At 45.3% G+C, this 18,995-nt stretch overlaps 1 protein-coding gene across 7 annotated transcripts in view; it reads left to right on the plus strand.

Annotated features, from left to right (window-relative positions):
* Positions 1–18,995, plus strand: part of anks1aa (ankyrin repeat and sterile alpha motif domain containing 1Aa) — a 53,097-nt gene that overhangs the window by 18,345 nt on the left and 15,757 nt on the right. For 4 of the 7 annotated variants that reach the window (XM_076166112.1, XM_076166109.1, XM_076166113.1 and 1 more), the window contains 12 exons: positions 711–1,007; positions 1,691–1,766; positions 1,871–1,972; positions 2,059–2,145; positions 2,303–2,472; positions 2,709–2,771; positions 3,266–3,392; positions 4,349–4,392; positions 5,229–5,328; positions 8,747–9,240; positions 16,132–16,188; positions 18,050–18,119. In XM_076166112.1, coding sequence (XP_076022227.1) covers positions 711–1,007; positions 1,691–1,766; positions 1,871–1,972; positions 2,059–2,145; positions 2,303–2,472; positions 2,709–2,771; positions 3,266–3,392; positions 4,349–4,392; positions 5,229–5,328; positions 8,747–9,240; positions 16,132–16,188; positions 18,050–18,119 — 1,687 coding nt within the window. Of the gene's footprint in view, positions 1–10; positions 216–710; positions 1,008–1,690; positions 1,767–1,870; positions 1,973–2,058; positions 2,146–2,302; positions 2,473–2,708; positions 2,772–3,265; positions 3,393–4,348; positions 4,393–5,228; positions 5,329–8,746; positions 9,241–16,131; positions 16,189–18,049; positions 18,120–18,995 lie in introns of those variants that run through there. The other 3 variants (XM_076166116.1, XM_076166111.1, XM_076166114.1) reach the window with 3 other exon arrangements.

Below are 18,995 nucleotides of genomic sequence, written 5' to 3' on the forward strand. Positions count from 1 at the left end.
CCAGTGACATCAAAACACTTAAAGCATCAAAGTGTATTCTATACATCATGTTTGTACAGGGTCGCTGCCCTGGAAAACTTTGGTCTTATGAAACCTCTCCCATCCTTCACTCTGATGGCTGTTGCTGTTTGCTGTGGGGAACTAGTGGGGGGAAGAGTAGTGCCTCCAGAGATATGACAGCACATCTCCAGAGGATAACACGAATAATGGCTCAGGTCTAACTCTTTGTATCTATGCATTGCCATTAACATTTGCTTTGGCCCGTGTCTTTGCTAATTCCCCATCTGCCTGGGTTCCTTTGCGAGTGTCCCTTGCTGCTTCTGGAGAACAACGGCCTCCACGGGTGGCTCCCAGACGCCCGTCAGCCTCATTAGTCCTCACTACCTTGCATATCTATGTTTCGCCCCACCCTCTGTCCAAGCACGACCCCCCCCACCCCTACGCCTCTCAGCCTCATTATGTGCTTCTTGTCAGGTCGTCTCGTGGGCTTTTTGCCTTGATTGTCTTCACTTCACTGCAACTCCACTCAGTCATCTGTTTGTCTTCATCAACCACGACTCCATGATTCAGTCACTTCTCTCCTGAGTCCCTTCCTTTCTTGTCTTTGGCTCTCCTTCTGTCTTCAACCCCATTTCTGGACTGCTGTTCCCACCCTTCTTCTGTCCACCTCGATCCGTTTTCCATTCCTGTCCTGTGTTGTCCTCCGGCAGAACAATGACAACGAGACGCCACTGCACTGTGCCGCCCAGTATGGCCACTCTGAAGTGGTGCGGCTGCTACTGGAGGAGCTGACCGACCCCACCATGAGAAACAACAAGTTTGAGACCCCGCTGGACCTGGCTGCACTGTACGGGCGCCTGGAGGTGGTCAAGCTGCTCCTCAGCGCCCACCCCAACCTGCTCAGCTGCAACACCAAGAAACACACGCCACTGCACCTGGCCTCACGCAACGGACACCTGTCTGTGGTGGAGGTGCTGCTGGATGCTGGCATGGATATCAACTACGAGGTGTGTACTTGTGTGTATGTTAGTAAACTCAAAACCTCAAGTGTGTAAGCATGTCTTAATATGGGGCCATGCCAAAGCCACGGTGGCTAACATAATCTGTTCTTGCAACGCTTTCTCCCTTTTAAAGCTGTAACTCTCAAAGAACAAAATGCAGCGCTGGCCTCTCTTCCTCCGGCGGGTCCTGTGGCTCTGACTCTTACGAATCTGTGATAGCCATCTGTCTCGAGTTACTTTCCCCTCTCCTCTGTCCTCCTGTCTTTGGAATTAAATCTGGGCGCACCTATTTGATGTCCTTCAGGCTACGTGTCCTGCAGGTTTCAATTAGCGTGTTCCTGTGAGCCGGAAAATCATCAACTTTGATTGCGCTGCCAAATAATTGTCCATGGTAAAGTGGACCAGGTGGTAGGGTATAAATAGCCGCCACGTCATCTATTTATTAGTCAAATTTATGTGTTGGAAAGGAAAGGTTACAGGTTTAACTCGACCTCATCCATCTAGCAAATAGTAGGAGGAAATGAAAATGGTATGTCAGGTCCAGATAAGACCTGCAGGAGAGCGGATCGATCGTTGGCTGATGTACAAATGTTCCTGCATAGAACGTTGGAGTTTTCCCTGTTTGCGTTACAAGTGTGCTTTTCCTCTGTCTTCATTTTCTGCCTTGTCCTGCACGCTTTCTTTTTCAGACGGAGAAAGGCAGTGCGCTCCATGAGGCAGCCCTGTTTGGGAAGACTGACGTGGTACAGAAACTTCTCAGCGCAGGTCAGATGTTTGACATTTGAAACACTTGTTTACCTCAGGTATGAAATGAACTTAATTGGGACACCCCTGTATTCTAAAAAATCAACCCTTCATGTTGCTGCCAGGCGTCGATGGGAACATGCTAGACCAGAAGGGCCTGACAGCGCGGGACACTGTTAAGGACATGCCCTCCCAGAAGAGCAGAGAGATAGCCGCTCTGATTCAAGGTGAAGGATCTTTTGTGTAACTGCAGAGCGAGCCCCTTGGGTCCATGTTTATCAGTTGCAATAACTCTCGTTTCCCCATTTTTCAGTCCACATGACTGGAAAGCCTCCTGATATAGCCCTCCCCCCTCCACCAATCCCTCCACCTCAGGAGAGTCCCAGCCCACGGAAAAAAGGTAAGATTTACCAGATGTCTCCTATCCAGAATGTCGGCAGTAATTTGGTAGCCGCAGTTCGGACAGGAAATACCGACGCCGTAAAATGATAAGTTAACCTTTTTGGTGTTTAGTCTGCCTGAACGTCTGTGCTGACTGTGTATTTTCGGTGATCTAGGTGATTTGGAGAAGGTTAGCGAGTTGATATCTGGGCTGGCCCCAGGACCTGAGGAGGAGAGCCCGTATGAGGCTCTCTTTGAAGCCACCTCTTGCCACTCTTTGGACAGCCTGACCAGTGGGAAGTCCTCTGACAGGGACTCTGGACGACCGGATAGTGAAGCTGGCAAGGTTAGAACCAACCAGAAACCTCTCACACACACACACACACACACACACACAACATCACATGTGGTAAGATGACGTTTTCACAGAGGTTTAAGAGAATGAAATGCAGACCTCCCACTAGGGGGTGATAGTGGTCCTCACTGAGAATCACAAGACTGAATCACAAGACTGTATGTGCGGTTAAACTCCACTAAATGGTTATTAAATGTGTACTGCGTCTCATTCCACATCATCTACAGAAAGAACGTCTGATCCACGCATCACATCTTGGCCCTGCTCATGAAGAAGAGATGAGCTCAGAGGTGAGGAGATCTATGCATCACATGTGAACTGATCACGAGGGACCATGACACATGTGACTTTTTCTGTGCGGTTGTACTTATTATGATGACACATTAAACAACAACGACCCCTATTTGGTGCTATTCACGCCCACAGCTTAATGTTAACTTATGCCCAATAATTGTCAATCACAGTGAGACACAGGACACAAGGAGCAGGTTTTGTCGTGTTTTCAAGTTGTTTTATCCTGAAATATTTTAAAATGTCTGCTTAAGGTGCCTAATGTCATTTTGTAATTATTTCAACAAGAAACTCCCATGCTGACCATCTAGAGGGAGCTGTGGGGCGACTATAGCAATACAATCCACACTAAAGGAGGCATTAGCATCACAGTACAACTCCCACCCTCCAATAGTGAATAGTGAGACTCTCAAGGTCCTCTTTGCATTGCCTTTTCATTCCCACCTTCTCTCCCCACAACCGTCCCTCTCCTCTTTGTCTCTCTCTCTCTAAGGCCCTGTATACAAATAGCAGTATTGATGAGAGAGGGGAGCCAGTGGAGGAGGATCACACATACGAGTTGCTGCTGACCGCACAGACCAAAGTTCCTCCACCCAGCCAGGAGTCCCACTCTCATAAAGGTAATGCAGCTGCAATCAGTAACCTCCTCTCTTCTGAAGAGTTTTATAGTGATTTGATAAGAAGATAGTTATTTTTCTACTTGGCATTTGTTGTGTATAATAATTTAAGGGGCGTCTCTAGGTAAACCAACACTCCCCTTTACCATATACCTCCACCATACCGCTTCATTCTGATCCTACTGTGACTCCCTCCTTCTTAACAGGAATATAACAGAGTTAGAGAGGATCTGAGGTCATTTTTCCATCCACTCCTTAAAGCTCCTCTGCAGGGAGCTGCCGGCTAATAACTGAAACCGAATACACTTCAATCCTGCTCTGCAATGGAGTCTTACACACAGTCTAACCTTGAATATGTCGTCCTTGCCCTTATTTTCTGCCATACATTAGCAGGACCTCCTTGTTTTGCGGCCAGTGAATGACACAGCATTTAATTGGATTAAGTGGGATTAAATAAGGGGCCATTGTGATACCTAGCTCTTGACCTAGAAGCTCTAAAAACATCCCCTCTGGGTTTTTAGCTTAGTCATCTTCACTTATAGCGTTAGAAAACGGCACTGAGCTAAAGGGTTGGAGTTTAATCGGCGATGTCATCTCGGTGCCCTTATGTGGATAGATGACGGCGTTAGAAAAACAGAATTCTTCATTATCATTCGTCTTCTTCCTCCCCTAAATCAGACAGCAATATGAAATGATGAGTTATTTATTGGTTTGAAACCCACTTCATCATGTCTGCACACCCGGCTTTGTTGAAATAGCAGAGAGATTAATCCAAAGACTAGTTGCCTTGCATAATACATGATTTCTCCTATTATACATCACTTCCTCATTCACCTTGTGTAATCTCCCTCCTGGCATTCGTACCCTGTAAGTCATAATTGATATGATTAATTGGGACTGAGGTAATCCTTTATCCGTCCAAGCTGTGTGGTAATACTTACATTTCCTTCCCTCTCTAGATGAGAGCGCCACCGTCCAGTCTTCAAACAGTGTCCTACCTCAGGTGTGTATGAATTTCTGTCTCTTGTCGTGAGACCTCCTCAAGGGTAAAAGGAAGGTTGGACATTCACAGGGCAGCCCCCCCCCCCCCCAGCAACTGTTTGAAATGCATTGTGTGGAAACTGTGGTAACATATTAATACAGGGAAAAGTAAAGAGATGGAGCCTGAAGCGGCCCTCCAAGCTGTTTGAAGATATGGGAGTCAATGCCATGATTTGATTTAGTTTCACTTCATCAGGAAGCATAGCTCTGTCCCCGTAGTCCTCTCTGAGTGTGAGCACGAATCTCCTCAGCTTTGATCTACTACCCTCGTCTCTCCTCATTCTCTCCTCCTTTATTCTGTACTCCGTTCTGTGTCATCTCCACTGGCCCGCATAAGTCTGTGTCTTTATAACTCTGCCCCTTCTATTTATGATTTCAACCTATTTTTATTGCCGCCTCATATTTATCGCCCAGTTAGTACCTTTTATGTTTGTTGCCAACCACCCATGCCTGCTGCTGTTGTCCCATTCTAAGTTAACATTTTTGTTTCTTCTTCCTTTTGAAAAAATCTTAGTCGAGCAGCATGGTGTCCTCTGCGTTCTCACCTCCAACTGTCTGGGCCAAACCATATCAGAACTGATCTACTGCCAGTGTTTTAATGCAGTCAATGAATGAGATGCTGTTTATCTTTCATGTTTGGCTTACTGGATAATTAGCCTTAGACTTATTTGCATTAGACTGAGATCCAGCTCTCGCTAATGTGATTGGCCGGCACCACTCAAAACGTCCAAGCGATATGTTGTGCCAGCTGCTAGTGCACTAAACAGTTCTCTATCTATCCATCTATCCACACAACAGCGTAAACCCACTGCCCCAAGCGAACTCAGACCCCCGAGCAAGACGAAAGACACCCTGCAGCCCCCTGGACCCGGGCGGGCGGGCCCACGGTCACTGGGAGGTAAGTTTGACCACTCAATAGTGAAAGTGCCGGCAATCTTGTAAAGATCCAAGACATGAACGCCAGTCAGGCATGTTGGGGAAATGGGTGGAGTGAGTTTCAGTGTGTAGGGCGAAGGTTGGCTGGCTTGGATTAAGGCTGCCAGGCAATGCATGACTGGCATTCTGGAGGAGCAGAGCGGATTTGGCAGAAAGATTCCTTGGCAGGAGAATAAGAGGCTCATTTCATTGCCAATATGAAACGGAATTCTTGATCAGAAAATCCTATCTCAGATTCACATCTTAAAGCTGGATATACCACATCATCCAGTCAAGCATGAAGAGGAGTTCTAGAGCTTGTCTGACATTCAATGAAAATATCTGTATATAGTTTTTGTAGCAAAGTCAATACAATATGCGACTTAGACACATGCAAGTTTATGTTGAGCTGCGATTCTAAGTCATTCTCTGTCCACCACTTTAGTTGTCCTTTTCAAATTATATTGTAACAATTAGTAATAACATAACGGGTGTAATTTAGCCCAAACCTGACGCACCTGGGCACAAATGATAATTAAACAAGAAATCACATTGACATTTATGAAATTCTGAGTGTCTGTCTTTTGGAATAGGTGCTTTTACAGACAAAGGTCACCATGTAGTCAAACGCATTATAATTGACTTGTGGATTTGAGCAAATGACCCTCAGACAATCAACTCTAATGGGTTCAAACATTAACATTGTGACCCTGGGAGTTGCTTTGCCACAAAAATCAAGACAATGCAATTTAATTTGACAATTATCGTTTCACGATGATGTCATTGGGAAATGTGAAACACTGACAGAAAAACTCTCAATTTATTTATTTTCTCCAGCTCTGTGCTCTTTTCACTGCACTTCACAAAAACACAGATACCTCAAATTAGTTTTTTTATATTAATATTACGAAATACAATTTGGATTTTATGGCAATGGGGGAGGAAGCTTCCCATTCTTATTGTGATCTGAGGTCCAAAGCCTCCTACTGGGATGGGATTTGGATCTCGACTCATTGTGTGACCGGTCGTGGGTACATGCACATTCAGCAATACTAGTGCGCGCATCATTGGCCACAGACACATCGCTGTCCTCAGCAGAAACGTTACTACTAGTGTTGCCCTACAGATTTCTACCTCTGTGCAGTTTTGTTTTATTGGATTTCCACTGGATGATTTTCAGGAGTAGTATTATCCTCACATTCCACACACAACAATAAATGTGTGTAGTATCACGTAGTCTCACTGCTCATGGAATACATGGAGAGGACCAAATGGTCTCCATTGTCCAGCCAAAGCCAACTTGAGCTTAAAACATTTTTATCGCTAAGATTTAGTGGATTGGGTCACTAATGAACTGCAGATGGATGGTAGAAGGTTCAAGAAAGAAAGCAGGAGAACGGCCACAACATTATGCATATGTACACAATATGATAACAGGCTGGCTATTAGGATGATGATAAAGATAAAACAAATTGTACTCTCCTATACGTTTGTCTGCTATTGACCACCGTTGTCAATAAAAGTGTTTGTTTTCCTGCTTTTACTGTAAATGTCGAAATGTCAATAAGACAGTTTGAGGTTCCTGATTGAATTTCCTCGCTGCCCGACACAGAATTGAAAATGCGGCCCTAATGCATAATCAATTAAATAAAGAAATAGGTAAGATACTGTCTCGCCACAGGCTGAGCTTGAATTGACTTTGGAATGGACCGTTTAACATGGTGGTGTGACAGCCAGCACTAGCACAGCTGTGTCTGCAAACTGAACATGACATCACTCGTTAGATATTGAGCTCATTGAGCCAAATGAAATACACACACACACACACACACACACACACACACACACCCAACCCCCCCTCTCTCTGTGGTGACCTCACCCACCTATGAGAGCTGGGAAAACATCAGATTACGTCCGTGTACATTTTTCACTGTAGAACATACTGACCACGGGTGCTCATCGAGGGTTAACGCCACGTGAGATTGTTGGAACCTCACCGATGTGGTCATAGGGCGTTCACACTCCTCAGCGGCCAAGCAGAGGGTGGGTGGGTGTTTGGTTGTGGTCCTGACATATGTGTGTAGTATGCTCACTCGATCTTTATAACACGCGACTCCCACACACAATCTTCTGTGATGAAGTGTTGTCAAAGGGAAGTACAGGGCGTCTTCTGGCACGCTCCCTTGCTCAAAATTGCCCCTAAAATAGTAAATGAGCAGTTTGATGAAGTCAGACTGAGCTTTGCCTAACAGACGTACTCTGGGTTTGTGTGTGTGTGTGTGTGTCCCCTGAATCTTTAACAACATGGCCTTTTGATGCTTTCCCTGCGGTAACAGCAGGTTGAGGAAGGACAAACATGAGCAGCAGCGACAGGCCACTGCTTTCCTGTGGTGTCGCTGCCCCAGATTCCCTGTCACCAAACACCCCGGCACTGTCACGCCGGAGAGGATCCCCCGCACACATACACAACACACACAGAGTCATTCTCCACGTGTCAGAAGCCCAATCATCGGGAGTGTGGCGGCTCGGGTGATTCAGATTTCCATCCTCGAGCCACCGGTCGGGGTCTAGAATTAGAAGCCAGTAAAGACAGAAGGGCGCTTTTCACGCACTCACATAACAACACACAGCTGTGTTGCCGCAGTTCAGGAGAAGAGGCTAGCGGAGGACAGCGACTTCTCGTCTCGGTTTTCTAAGCCAGAGTGTAACTGAGAATGGGCTCTCATTGTGTTGCTGATTTGAAAACAGGAAAAGCCTTAGATTGTCAGTAATTCCTCAGAGAAAGGGAGTAGGGACATGTAATTGATTTTAATTGCACTTGCCATTCAGCCTCACTAAGGAGCTGTTTTCATTGGGGAGGACAAACAAAGTAAGTTTCACACTGTTTGGTTTTTCAGTTTGCTTGCGTTAGATGTTCTCTGTGCTTAATGCAGTTTTAGACTGTGTGTGTGTGCTTGCCTGCAAGTTAAGTCAGTATCTTAAACAATCCTTAGTGCCGTGTCATACTTGAAAATGTACTCAACCAGCACATGGGTCTGGGAGTCTCTGGTTGTCAAAATGAGTGAAACTCTAGCAGAGGTATATTATGAAACACAGGCACCTCCAGCTAGACGTCAGACGGCTACAAGCTGGGATAGGAATTCTGCAAATCTCCAGCCAACCTCCGCCTTCTCCATACTTCGTCTATCCCCTTTTTCTCTCTTTCTCTCCGTCACTCCTTGTAGGAAACAATTACAGATCTGTTTTGGGGCTTGTGTGGGCGGTTTCTTATTAGCCCTTCTCTGAGGATCTGCCCCTCAATAGAAGTCCAGTTTCCAGCACAGACAGACTTCCCTCTCTCCCTCTCTCTCTCTCTCTCTCCCCCTGTGCTCACTTTGTCATCTGTTTTTCGCTCTCCCCAGATAACTCCCAGCCCAGCGAGGACCAGGGAGCAGGTGTCCCAGAGCAGTTCACTGGCCTGTTGCACGGATCCTCTCCTGTCTTCGACTGCCGCGAAGAAGCTTTCAGGCTTCCAGGTGCTGAACCAGACACCCCGAGCCATCCAGAGTCAAAGGAACCAGCCAAAGTAAAAGAGGAAGCAGCGACAGCAGTGCCACCTCCTAGCCGTCCCAGTATGGCCGCCATTCTGACAGACTGTGATCCGAAAGCGATTTACGCCACTGTGAACAAAGAACCCAGGGACTGTGGTGCCGGGGCTCTGTCTGCTGGTAGGTTGCGCCCACCTGGGGACCTGAAACTGGCACGCAGCCTCTCCAAGTCAGACTCAGACCTGCTCGTGTCGCCTCCCACGGAGGACGAAGGAGGACTGGGCAACCGTAGTGAATCTGTTTCTAACTGTAGCACTGGCAAGAAGAGGCTGGAGAAGTCTCCGTCTTTCACCTCTGAATGGGACGAGGTAAGTCTTTGGTCCCACCCAGTTTCAACATGTTCAAATGTGATTTGTAGGTTGGTTAATGGTGAAGGCATCATCATACCATAGATGCAAAGAAACTGCTGTTTATTCACAGTCTCTGAATGTGTCAAGTATTCAAAAAAGGGTCATAATTCATGCATACACATTTTCAACATCTATCCTTTAGTTTATTGTGCAACGAAAGAGATTTTTCACAAAGCCCAACTTGGCCAACATCAGCTCATGCCGCTAATTCTGTTTACTCAAGAGAACCACAACCAAACAGCTTATGACCTCCGCTAACTCATAGTGCACCTGTTGTTCACAGGCAAACACTTTGTCATCTGAGCTCGCCTACATTTTGAGCGCGAGCCACCAGCAAACACAAAGACTGAACTAAAATGGATGTGTAAATAGCAAATTCACTGTAAACCAGCCATGCACGGATGTAGATTGGTGTAGTTTTAATTACAGAAGAAGAATATGGTGGGAAATTAGTGGAAAAACAGGAGCCTGATGTTTTTGAAGCTGCAGAACTCTGTGGAGATGAGCGGCCTTCATTCCAACTCAAACACACCATTTATTTAACCTTCATAAGATACACAAATGCACTCTGCACTCTTAGATCGACAGATTATTAACAGTTATGACCTGATACATTCTAAGTATGAGTGAGAGGCAGGCAGTAGCAGTTTTCCAATTAGTGCTATTTTGCCATTTCCAACACCAATCCTGTCATTGTTGGCGGGATTACTGCTGTCTTCTAAGTCTCTCCATTAAGTCTTAGCATAAGCTGTCCTAGTCTATCCTACTCTGAGGTTTGCCTTGTATTCTTCCTCGTCCTTCCTTCCAATTGTTTCTATTGTTTAGAGCTCACTCGTCCCCAGCTGTTGCAACTCGCTGTGCTTAACAGCCTCAGTCGATCACTGCGTTCGTGATGCTACAGCGCCTCGTAAAGCGCACCGATTCTTTCTCCCCCCCTCGGCGATCATATTGCCTCTTGGTGTTGCTTTACGCCACCCTGTCAGCGCAGCCAAACTGAGTGGAGGTAACGGCGGCTCAGAGGTCGACACTTAAGCTGGCCCTCGGACGCGCTTTGTGTGCGGGTGGTCCGTCGTGTCCGCTAACAGTTAGGACTCTCCACGTCACTGACGTCCAACAGCGGAGGTGGGCAGAGCAAGCTGGAATGTTGTTTGTGACTTCATAGGGTGAAGAAAGACAAAAAATACAGCGAGACACATAATGTAGCTACAAATCTTTAAAGCTATTGACCAGCACCAATGACACCATTAACACTTTCTTTTAAATCTGTACTTTTCTGTACTGTGTTTGAGACCATGTATACACACAGCCCAACCTTCACCATTTGTGTTTGCTCAGTAATGAATTGTGGATTAGCATTACAACATTTTGCGTTCCCATATTATGCTACAGATGACCTCCGTGCCAGGCCCTGTCTCTTACGTCGCTGTAGTAATTGCCTCACCTACACATCTCTACGGGAAAATGTTGCTTAATTATTTATGCAGGTTGCTGGCGGCCCTAAGCTGTGCCAGGCACTGTTGATTTCATTGTGGTTCCCTGGTCACAAATTGGGCACCAGCTGACCCGGTGTTCATTCTATGTGGAAATACCTCTGTCCCCACTCTTCCATATTTACTTGCTGTCGCCGGGTGATGGAGTATAAGGCGTCTTTGAGGGAGGCAGGTCTGGTTTCAAGCAGTTCAGACTTGAAGCAAAAGTACAATGCACTTGACATTTGAGAGACGTTTTTTTTGTATGGTGTGTTTGGTCATTTTCAAAGTGAAAATGATCAATGGAAAGATATTATACTTTCATCTAACTGAAAAATGATAACACTGTGGTGAAGAAGAAGAAGGCCATTGGACGGAAATAACTTAAGTTCTCTTTCAAACTTTATGATAGCAGGAAGGGCGTTGTACAGACAAAGTCGTACAAAGATTAACAAAAGCCTCATCTGAAGGAATGAAACTCCCAGCCAGAGAAACCAGTGGGTGTGAAATTATTGATAGGTGAGAGTAGCACTCCTCTTCCTCCTTTGTGCCGCCACGCAGGTGAACTGAAGAGACGATCTTCAGCTCCTCTGGTTGAAAATGAAAAAGGCTTCAGACTGGGGCTAAGAAAACACAAGGTGCCCTTTCTGTGGCAGATGGTGCTGGGAGAACAAGTTGCGTAATGGGCTTCTTACTGTAGCAGAGATCTAATTGGTGAAAAAGGAGATGCGGGCCAGACAATGACCTCATTTATTGTATGCGCCGTTGTAGTGTCTGTTACTAAACTGACGCGAACAATGTGGGTTTGCCAGGGTGATTAAAGGCTGCGCTGAAATGTGAAAGCGGGCTTGTGGCAAAAGACTTCACAGTTCCCTCTTAATTCTGCTGTCATTGCCTCTCAGTCACATCTGTGTATCCTCTCACACTGTTTACATGTGTGTCTTTGCAGTCGCTCTCATTAAACTGCGGCTACAGAATTGATGCGTTTCCACAACAGAGGATCCTGCTTCTGAGAATATGATTTATGTGCAGTTTCTCTGTCAGACTGTGTGTGTACTGTATGTGTGTGTCAGCTGAACACTTTAGGAGTTGCCAGTTTGGTTTACAAGGCCTCATAATAATCTCAATATAATAGTTCTTACTTGTATTTTGGTGGCTTTGTAGTGCCGAGGAGTTTGCCGTTGCATGATGATCTCTTTTTGAAAGGCTGATTTTAAAAGTCCTGGTTAATGTTAATGAGCTCAGAAACCCATTCCTTTATAGTTGAATGGCGTTTCAGGAACTGAGGAGCGCTGCGCTAAAATTAACCGGCTCCAGTCCCCCCGAATCTTTCTTCCCGTTTTTCCTTTCAGGCCCAGATTCGCTTGAGATGGAAATTTTCATTCCACTGATGTAAAGTGGATCGCAAATGAAAGCGGAGTGATGGAAAAGTAGTTAAAGTTTGATTGGGTGTAACACATGGCCTGCACTCTCTTTTATGAGGTGGGGAGTGTCCTCTGAAAATTGAAAGCTCCCTCCCCTGTTCTCCCTCTCTGCCCTCTGCTAGTCTCGTATCCTTTCACCTCTTTTCACCGCCACTCTGATGTTGCTCTGGGTCGCAGCCATCTTGCCCATCACGACTGGCGGCTCTGGAAAACTCTGCCAAACTTCGTGACAGAATTCTTTTTCGGCAAAGGGGTCCCAGGACATTGCCCACCCACAAATAATGCATACACACGCCCCCTTTTAAAATATTCCCTTTTTTTTGGGTGTGCTAAATATTCTCTTTCTCACACCCTCGCCTCTTTTCTTTCTGTATCTCGTATTCCTCCTTCCCAGCCTTTTCTCGGATACACTGCCTCTGGTTTCAACACAAGGGGATTTGAATTGCATGAGGTCTTGGCCTATGCATCTCTCCATTTAAGGAGCTCCCGAGTGTGTGTATGTGTGTGCGTGTGTGTGGGTGTGTGTGTGTGTTTTTGTGCTCCGCGAGCTGGTGTGTAAAGCGCATGCTAATGTGGGTTGGTCCTGGTCTTGGGATCAGACTGAAGATGACAATCCAGGGGGCACATTGTGTGGGCCAGCAAGCTGAGCTCCACATATGGGAGGAGAGCGAGAGAGAGAGAGAGCGTTAGACGGAGAGAAGGAAAAGGCCGCCATCCTCAATCCATTTCACTTTTAACCTCGTTTTTCGATTCGCACCACACAGATCCAGTAACCACTATGAAACCGGCTTTTGTGAGTATTGATTCCCTTACACAGCTGCACCAATGGACTCTCATTAATCTTGTCTTCCTGCCATGAATGAATTGAATAGTGAAATAATTGAAGCTTTTAGCACATCTCTGGATAGTATATACCCTGTAAAGACCATTCCATTTCAACACCATCTGCACTGCTTTGGGCTACTTGCTACTTTTAGCTGCTTTTGCTGAACCTTTCCTTTTTTATATTCAGCATCAACTTTTTTGAAATAGTTGAATTCAAAACTCAGCAGTACCATTTGTGGAGAATGTATTTTTGTTCTTTTTTTTTTTTGTGGTTTTGGCTGCGCATTTATTGCTGTTTGTTACAGAGAATTCGACCTGCTGAGATCAAACCGAATTGTTGGTTTGTGTCGCAGCTGAGAGTGACCAGCAGGGGGAAAATTGACTTTTGAATCCCTGCAGGGGGAGAACTCAGAAGAACCACAGGGGGCTGAGACTCCCCCACCCCATTTAACTGTTATAAGTGGAGTCAGTGGAGAGAGGGCATGCTCTCTATTCAGTTATGTCGCGGATGGCAGCTTACTGTCAGAGATGTGTATTTTTACCACGTCCCAGGGGAAGAGTGGACAAAATTGTTGAATTGTGTGGAGAGGACGAGTGTTCTTAGAAGCACAAGCTTGACATTGAGCTATTTCAGGAGGAGTTTGAAGGGCCTGCTGACAGGGCTTTGTCCCAGTGTGGCGTGGAGGCACTGGCTTCTGCCTTGGAATGGTTGGTGTGTGTTTGTGTTCAGCCACATTGTTTTCATCTCGCTCTTGTTTTGGTGCCAGCTTGCCATTGTGGGGCTGGTGGTCTGGGCACACTCTCTCTCTGCGGCAGCTTTTTTATTTCACCCTGAATGAGCTCATGCCAGTCGTCTTGTCTTGGTTTGATCAAGATTCTCAAAGATTGTGAGTGGGGGGGAAAAAACATTTAATGTAGGTCACAGTATGATAGCTGCCTTGTTCTGCCCAGTCATCCTTACCCAGCCAGCAGTCATACTTCCATCATAAATGGCTTCATGCTTCTTTTATCTCCCTCTGACCACCACTCCTTCCTTCTAGCTCCCCAGCTGTTGACCTCCACCTCGCCGGTGACTCCTGACCTCACTCATTGTATCTCCCTGCTCACGCGGAGCCACTCTCACAATGGCCTCCTCTCCACCCCAGGTCTCTGTATTGATTAGACTCTGCAGCACAAAAACACACTCCTCGCTCTCTTCTATCAAGTCGCTCCACACCGGGCTTCTTTGTCCTCGACAGTGAAAATCAGACGCTTTCCTTTTCGAAGTTGTGTTTTACCTTGAATAAAACATTGGACTGCGTAGCCAGATAAGGATATGTTTACCCAGCTGCGGCGCTTTATCACACCTGCCTGTCACTGTGGCTGATTCCAAAGCTTATTGGACCAGCTAGTGGGGACTTCAAGACACTGAATGAAGTTTGTTATGAAGAGCAGTGTATGTGTGCTTGTTCTTTCATCCATATGTGCAATTACATTCTGTATAAAGGACCAAGCTTGGTATGTTTGCCTTGGCGTGTGTGTGTGTGTGTGTGTGTGTGTGTGTGTGTGTGTGTGTGTGTGTGTGTGTGTGTGTGTGTGTGTGTGTGTGTGTGTGTGTGTGTGTGTGTGTGTGTGTGTGTGTGTGTGTGTGTGTGTGTGTGTGTGTGTGTGTGTGTGTGTGTGTGTGTGTGTGTGTGTGTGTGTGTGTGTGTGTGTGTGCGTGATAATGTAATCAGTCATTCACTGTTGGGAGTATGAGGCCTTCTTTTCTGCTGCAATTGGACATATTAAGGTACCATGTGTGCACTGCAGACTGATTCTGCAGTGTAGTGTCGGAATATTACAACCATATAGAATTACATAGGGAGGTCTTATGTCCCAAGGGCGGAACAAATGCCCACAGCAGACGAGCTGCAGAGCATATCGGAGCAATAGCACCACTCCATATTGTCCCCTATTTGGTCATTGCCGAGAACCGATGCCACATGCAGGAGCATTACTCTCCCTTTGGTGTAGACCCGGTCACTTTAGGAGGGTACTGCTCTGTCCTCATCATAGGAGCTACAACAGCTCTGTGTATGATCACATATTGGACCCTAGTGCTCATCAACAGCTGCCTAATTGGCATTCTGTTGTTTATATCGCAAGTTAGAAATGCAAGAATACAAATACATGCAGAATGTAGATAATTCTGCATAGAGTATTTGTATGCCGACGGCTCGGCCTTGCTTATCTTCTTGCAGTAGTTGATGAATATGGAGGAAGAAGTTTTCACCTTTCACATCTGCAGGAAAGATGATAGCCGCCCACTTATACTATCTTAAGGGAGAGGTTGCTTGTTGAGGTGGTGAGTGTGAGAGGCAATCTTGATTTGGTGTGAAGGGGGGAAATGGATCAGAAGCTGAAAGATCAGATGTTGTGCTTAGTGTAGGAACAGAATATGAGATGACGATGCCATGCAGCTGTTTGTTAGCAGAGCATGCAGGGAAGCTGAAAGTTTCTGAAAAAAAACTCACATACACATACCTACAAACAGAAGCCGCTACTTTAACTGCTGACTCATGTCCAGTCCATGGCTTCAGTTAGGAGAGACGCTGCCAATTCATCAACATTGTTGTGATGGATGTGGAGGGCATGTGGTGAGGTAGATGGGGTGTGGGGAGGTTATCTATCGAGCTTCTGCGACTAATCTACCATCTGGACACTATGCAGCAGACTGACCAGTAGCACAGAGACGTAACGAAGGGCAGATGGATAACAAAATGATTTGTCCATCACATTTCTTCTTCCTCTCCACCGCTGCACCAAAGTGGAAATGAAGAGTTGTCCTGGTTTTCTGTTTGTTTCATTTTAGGGAAGCAATGACATCACCGTTGCTTTAAGTGTAATTAAAACCATACTGTAAATTCATAAGCTTGCCATCGTGTATCGGATGTCTCTTCAGCGTTTCAGCTCAGTCCAATTTTGTCCAATATACATACTGTATATCAGTGTCAAACTGCGTACCGATCAAATTGATTTAATGTTGTCAGTTTCAAGGGCATAGGAGTTATTGCAAAAACGGGATAATTAAAATCCCCCTGCTTGTGGATGCCAATGTTCGAAGGCTCACTGAAAGAAGACGAAAAACAAAACCCTGAATTCTCTCTCAGCAGACACAGACGACGTCTCCCACATCAAATCCAGGACGAACTAATTCCTTTGACAGCGTAAGATCTCCATCTTCATATTAATTCGTTATCTCCTGGTCCTTTTTTGGGGGCTTGGCTCTGTCCTCTGCTGGGTTATTCTTTTTACAGGCCCGACGGGATTCTTTCAGGTTTATTAAACCCCTTTTGGAATGGCATTATCTCTATGATTATTAATTTCCTTCTCAAAGTAAGTCTAAAAGCTTTAAACTCGGTGCGTTCTATCCTGTCTGACAGCAGCACGTTTGATCTGATGCGCCAGTCTTTAAAGTTGGCTTTCTCACTGTGCCTTTCACCGACGTATCCCTTCCCCATCTACATTCCACTTAACTACAGAAACGTTCACATACTGAAACCTGAGAAAGTAAGACATTCGGGTGTCCTAAAGGCGTACTATTGATGCGTGGAATTGCATTTACGACTATTTTCAAAGATATTCCGTAGCCTGTGGCAGCTCATCGGTTTCTGCCAGACTTTCACAACACACTATCAGAGAAACTCAAATTTAATAGCTGCTTTTTGCCAGATGTTATTTTACTGCAACGTAACAGCTCAGCCAGATATTGAAAGTGTTGTCAGTCAACCACAGCAGCTATTTTATTCCAGCCTATAAAAATGGCCTTTAAACTTTAAAAAGAAGTAGCAGGGGAAAGTAGTAGTGACGGTGCCTGACAGGTGTGACTACAGCCATCATCAGTTTCTGCTTCTCAATTGTTTGGATCTCCACCATGGGGTCCCTAAGCCCTCATGCACACACACCCTTAGATTGGACGTTGGGGTGCTGTGTGTCTGTAGTGTGAAAGGTGTAATCTAACAACCCTGTGGCCTTCGCTCCAATGCCCGTACGAACGCATGTGTGGGAAGTGATTTGAGTTTGAGTTGTACGTCTACGTGTGCATGTGTATGTCTTTGTGGATTAGGTCACATGCATCAGGAGGAGATGCATGACATGTAGGAAATTGGTGGTGGTGTGGGAATCTTTCTTCTTGCATTAAATTAGCTTGCTCGTTTATCATTTCCTTGTTTGTTCAACCTACCTGCATAGTTTGTTTGTTATACTGCCCTGACAAAACATTTGCTCTGTAATCCTTTTAATCACATTATGAGACTCATGTCCGTTCAAAATCAGCAAATGAGACGCTCCTACCTGGAGCTAAAGTCGCTGATTCCAATTCCCTGAATTTTGTGGTAAATTTGCAAGGTTTCTTTCCATAAATCCCAGCTGTTACACTCCTGTGAGCAACCCTTTTGCTTTAAGAGCGCTTCCTGAGACAAGCGCACACCCTTTATTCCCAGCAGTAAAGGCGCCGCCGCTCTCCTCTTCACTCTCCCAGTATGTAATCATAAAAAATAAAGGAACAAAGACAAACTGAAATTGTCAAGGTCCATTATTTCTTCCCTCCTTTGCCTTAAACATGTTTAATTTTCATTATTTATGTTACAAACTTTTAGATAGATGGTTGAATGCACCGGTCTGCTTTCTCCGCTCCTTGCACACAATTTTCATCATCTTTGCAAATTACGCGGTAAAATAGAAAATGATGCAGAAAATTGCAGCATTTTGTTGAATTAGCATGAAACCCTGCAATCATGAAAAGCTGGAGGCACTGCACAAGGGCCTCACTCACCATGCACTGACTAAAATGCTCTTCAAAAGGAACATTTCTCCCCAGAGAAATGCTGGAGATGCTGCTTAATACTCTTTCTTTTTGCAGGGTGTCTGCAGTGGGTGGTATATATACAGGGTTGTGGTTTATCATTTAAGGCTTGCGGGGTGTTTATTTCTTAGTTATTGTTGCTTGTTATTGTTAATTTCTTGGTTACTGTTGCAGGAACTTCTCCAGACTCTTATCCCTGTTCTTTTTGTTTTCCTTCTCCTCAGATTGAGAAGATCATGACACTGATCGGTGCTGGCATTGATTTTTCCAGAGATCAACACTATGCTACACCAGGTCAGAGTGTAATCATTTTTATTTCACCATCACAAACTGACACACACCCCACACACCCTATCTTTGTAAGCCAAATTGAATATGTTGGCTTGAAGGAGAAACTACTACTACACTATCACAGAATCTCTTATCCAATGAACTTCGCCTCTGTTGTATTGAACATAAAATTCTAAATCACCTTCCTGTCTATTAGCAGAGATGTGCCTGGAAGGTGTGCGTCAGTGTGCATTTGTTTGCCTGTATTTCCACCGTACCTCTCACAGACCCTTTGTACGTGTTTCATGTGGAATTGTGGGATTTATGGTGATTGGGTCTTTGTTTTGTAGAGGACCAATACCACAAAATCCTGCATTTTTCATGGGGTAATTAGAACTGCCTGCACAGCAATGGCTCACAATCTGTCTGTTTAAATGAAATATGTAGAGAGGAATTCTTATCAGCAGCTACAGAGAAAGATAGCTCAAGGTTTGTGAATAGCTCTTGGGTTATGTCCTTTAATACTGCACTATGGAAGTAGAGATGCCGGTTAACAACAAGACAGAGGTTCCAGGCTGTGGTCTCAGTTACAAATGCTATTCCAACCTTTAGCCCAAAAGGAAGACAAATTACCCCCTTGATCAATCTAGTAAGATCAATCCCAGCAGTTTGTTTTGTTGAGCCTTGGGTAAGGATTCTGTACCTGCTGTTATTCTTCAGGCTTATCAAAATCCCTCTGTGTGCTTGTTCTCAGTGTTGAGGGATGATTCCCTGGGAGGAGAAGAGCAAACCTGAACAAATGGTTTCCTGCTTCCAGCACTTATTATTGTACATTCATCTCCAGTTTCCAACTCAAGCCCAGCAGCACATACTGTAAACATTCCTTAGCACAAATTCCAC

The sequence above is a fragment of the Genypterus blacodes genome, unplaced genomic scaffold (genome assembly GCF_046128005.1).
Source record: "Genypterus blacodes isolate CSIRO-AG114 ecotype Tasmania unplaced genomic scaffold, CSIRO-AGI_Gbla_v1 ptg000156l_1, whole genome shotgun sequence".
Taxonomy (NCBI): Eukaryota; Metazoa; Chordata; class Actinopteri; order Ophidiiformes; family Ophidiidae; genus Genypterus; species Genypterus blacodes.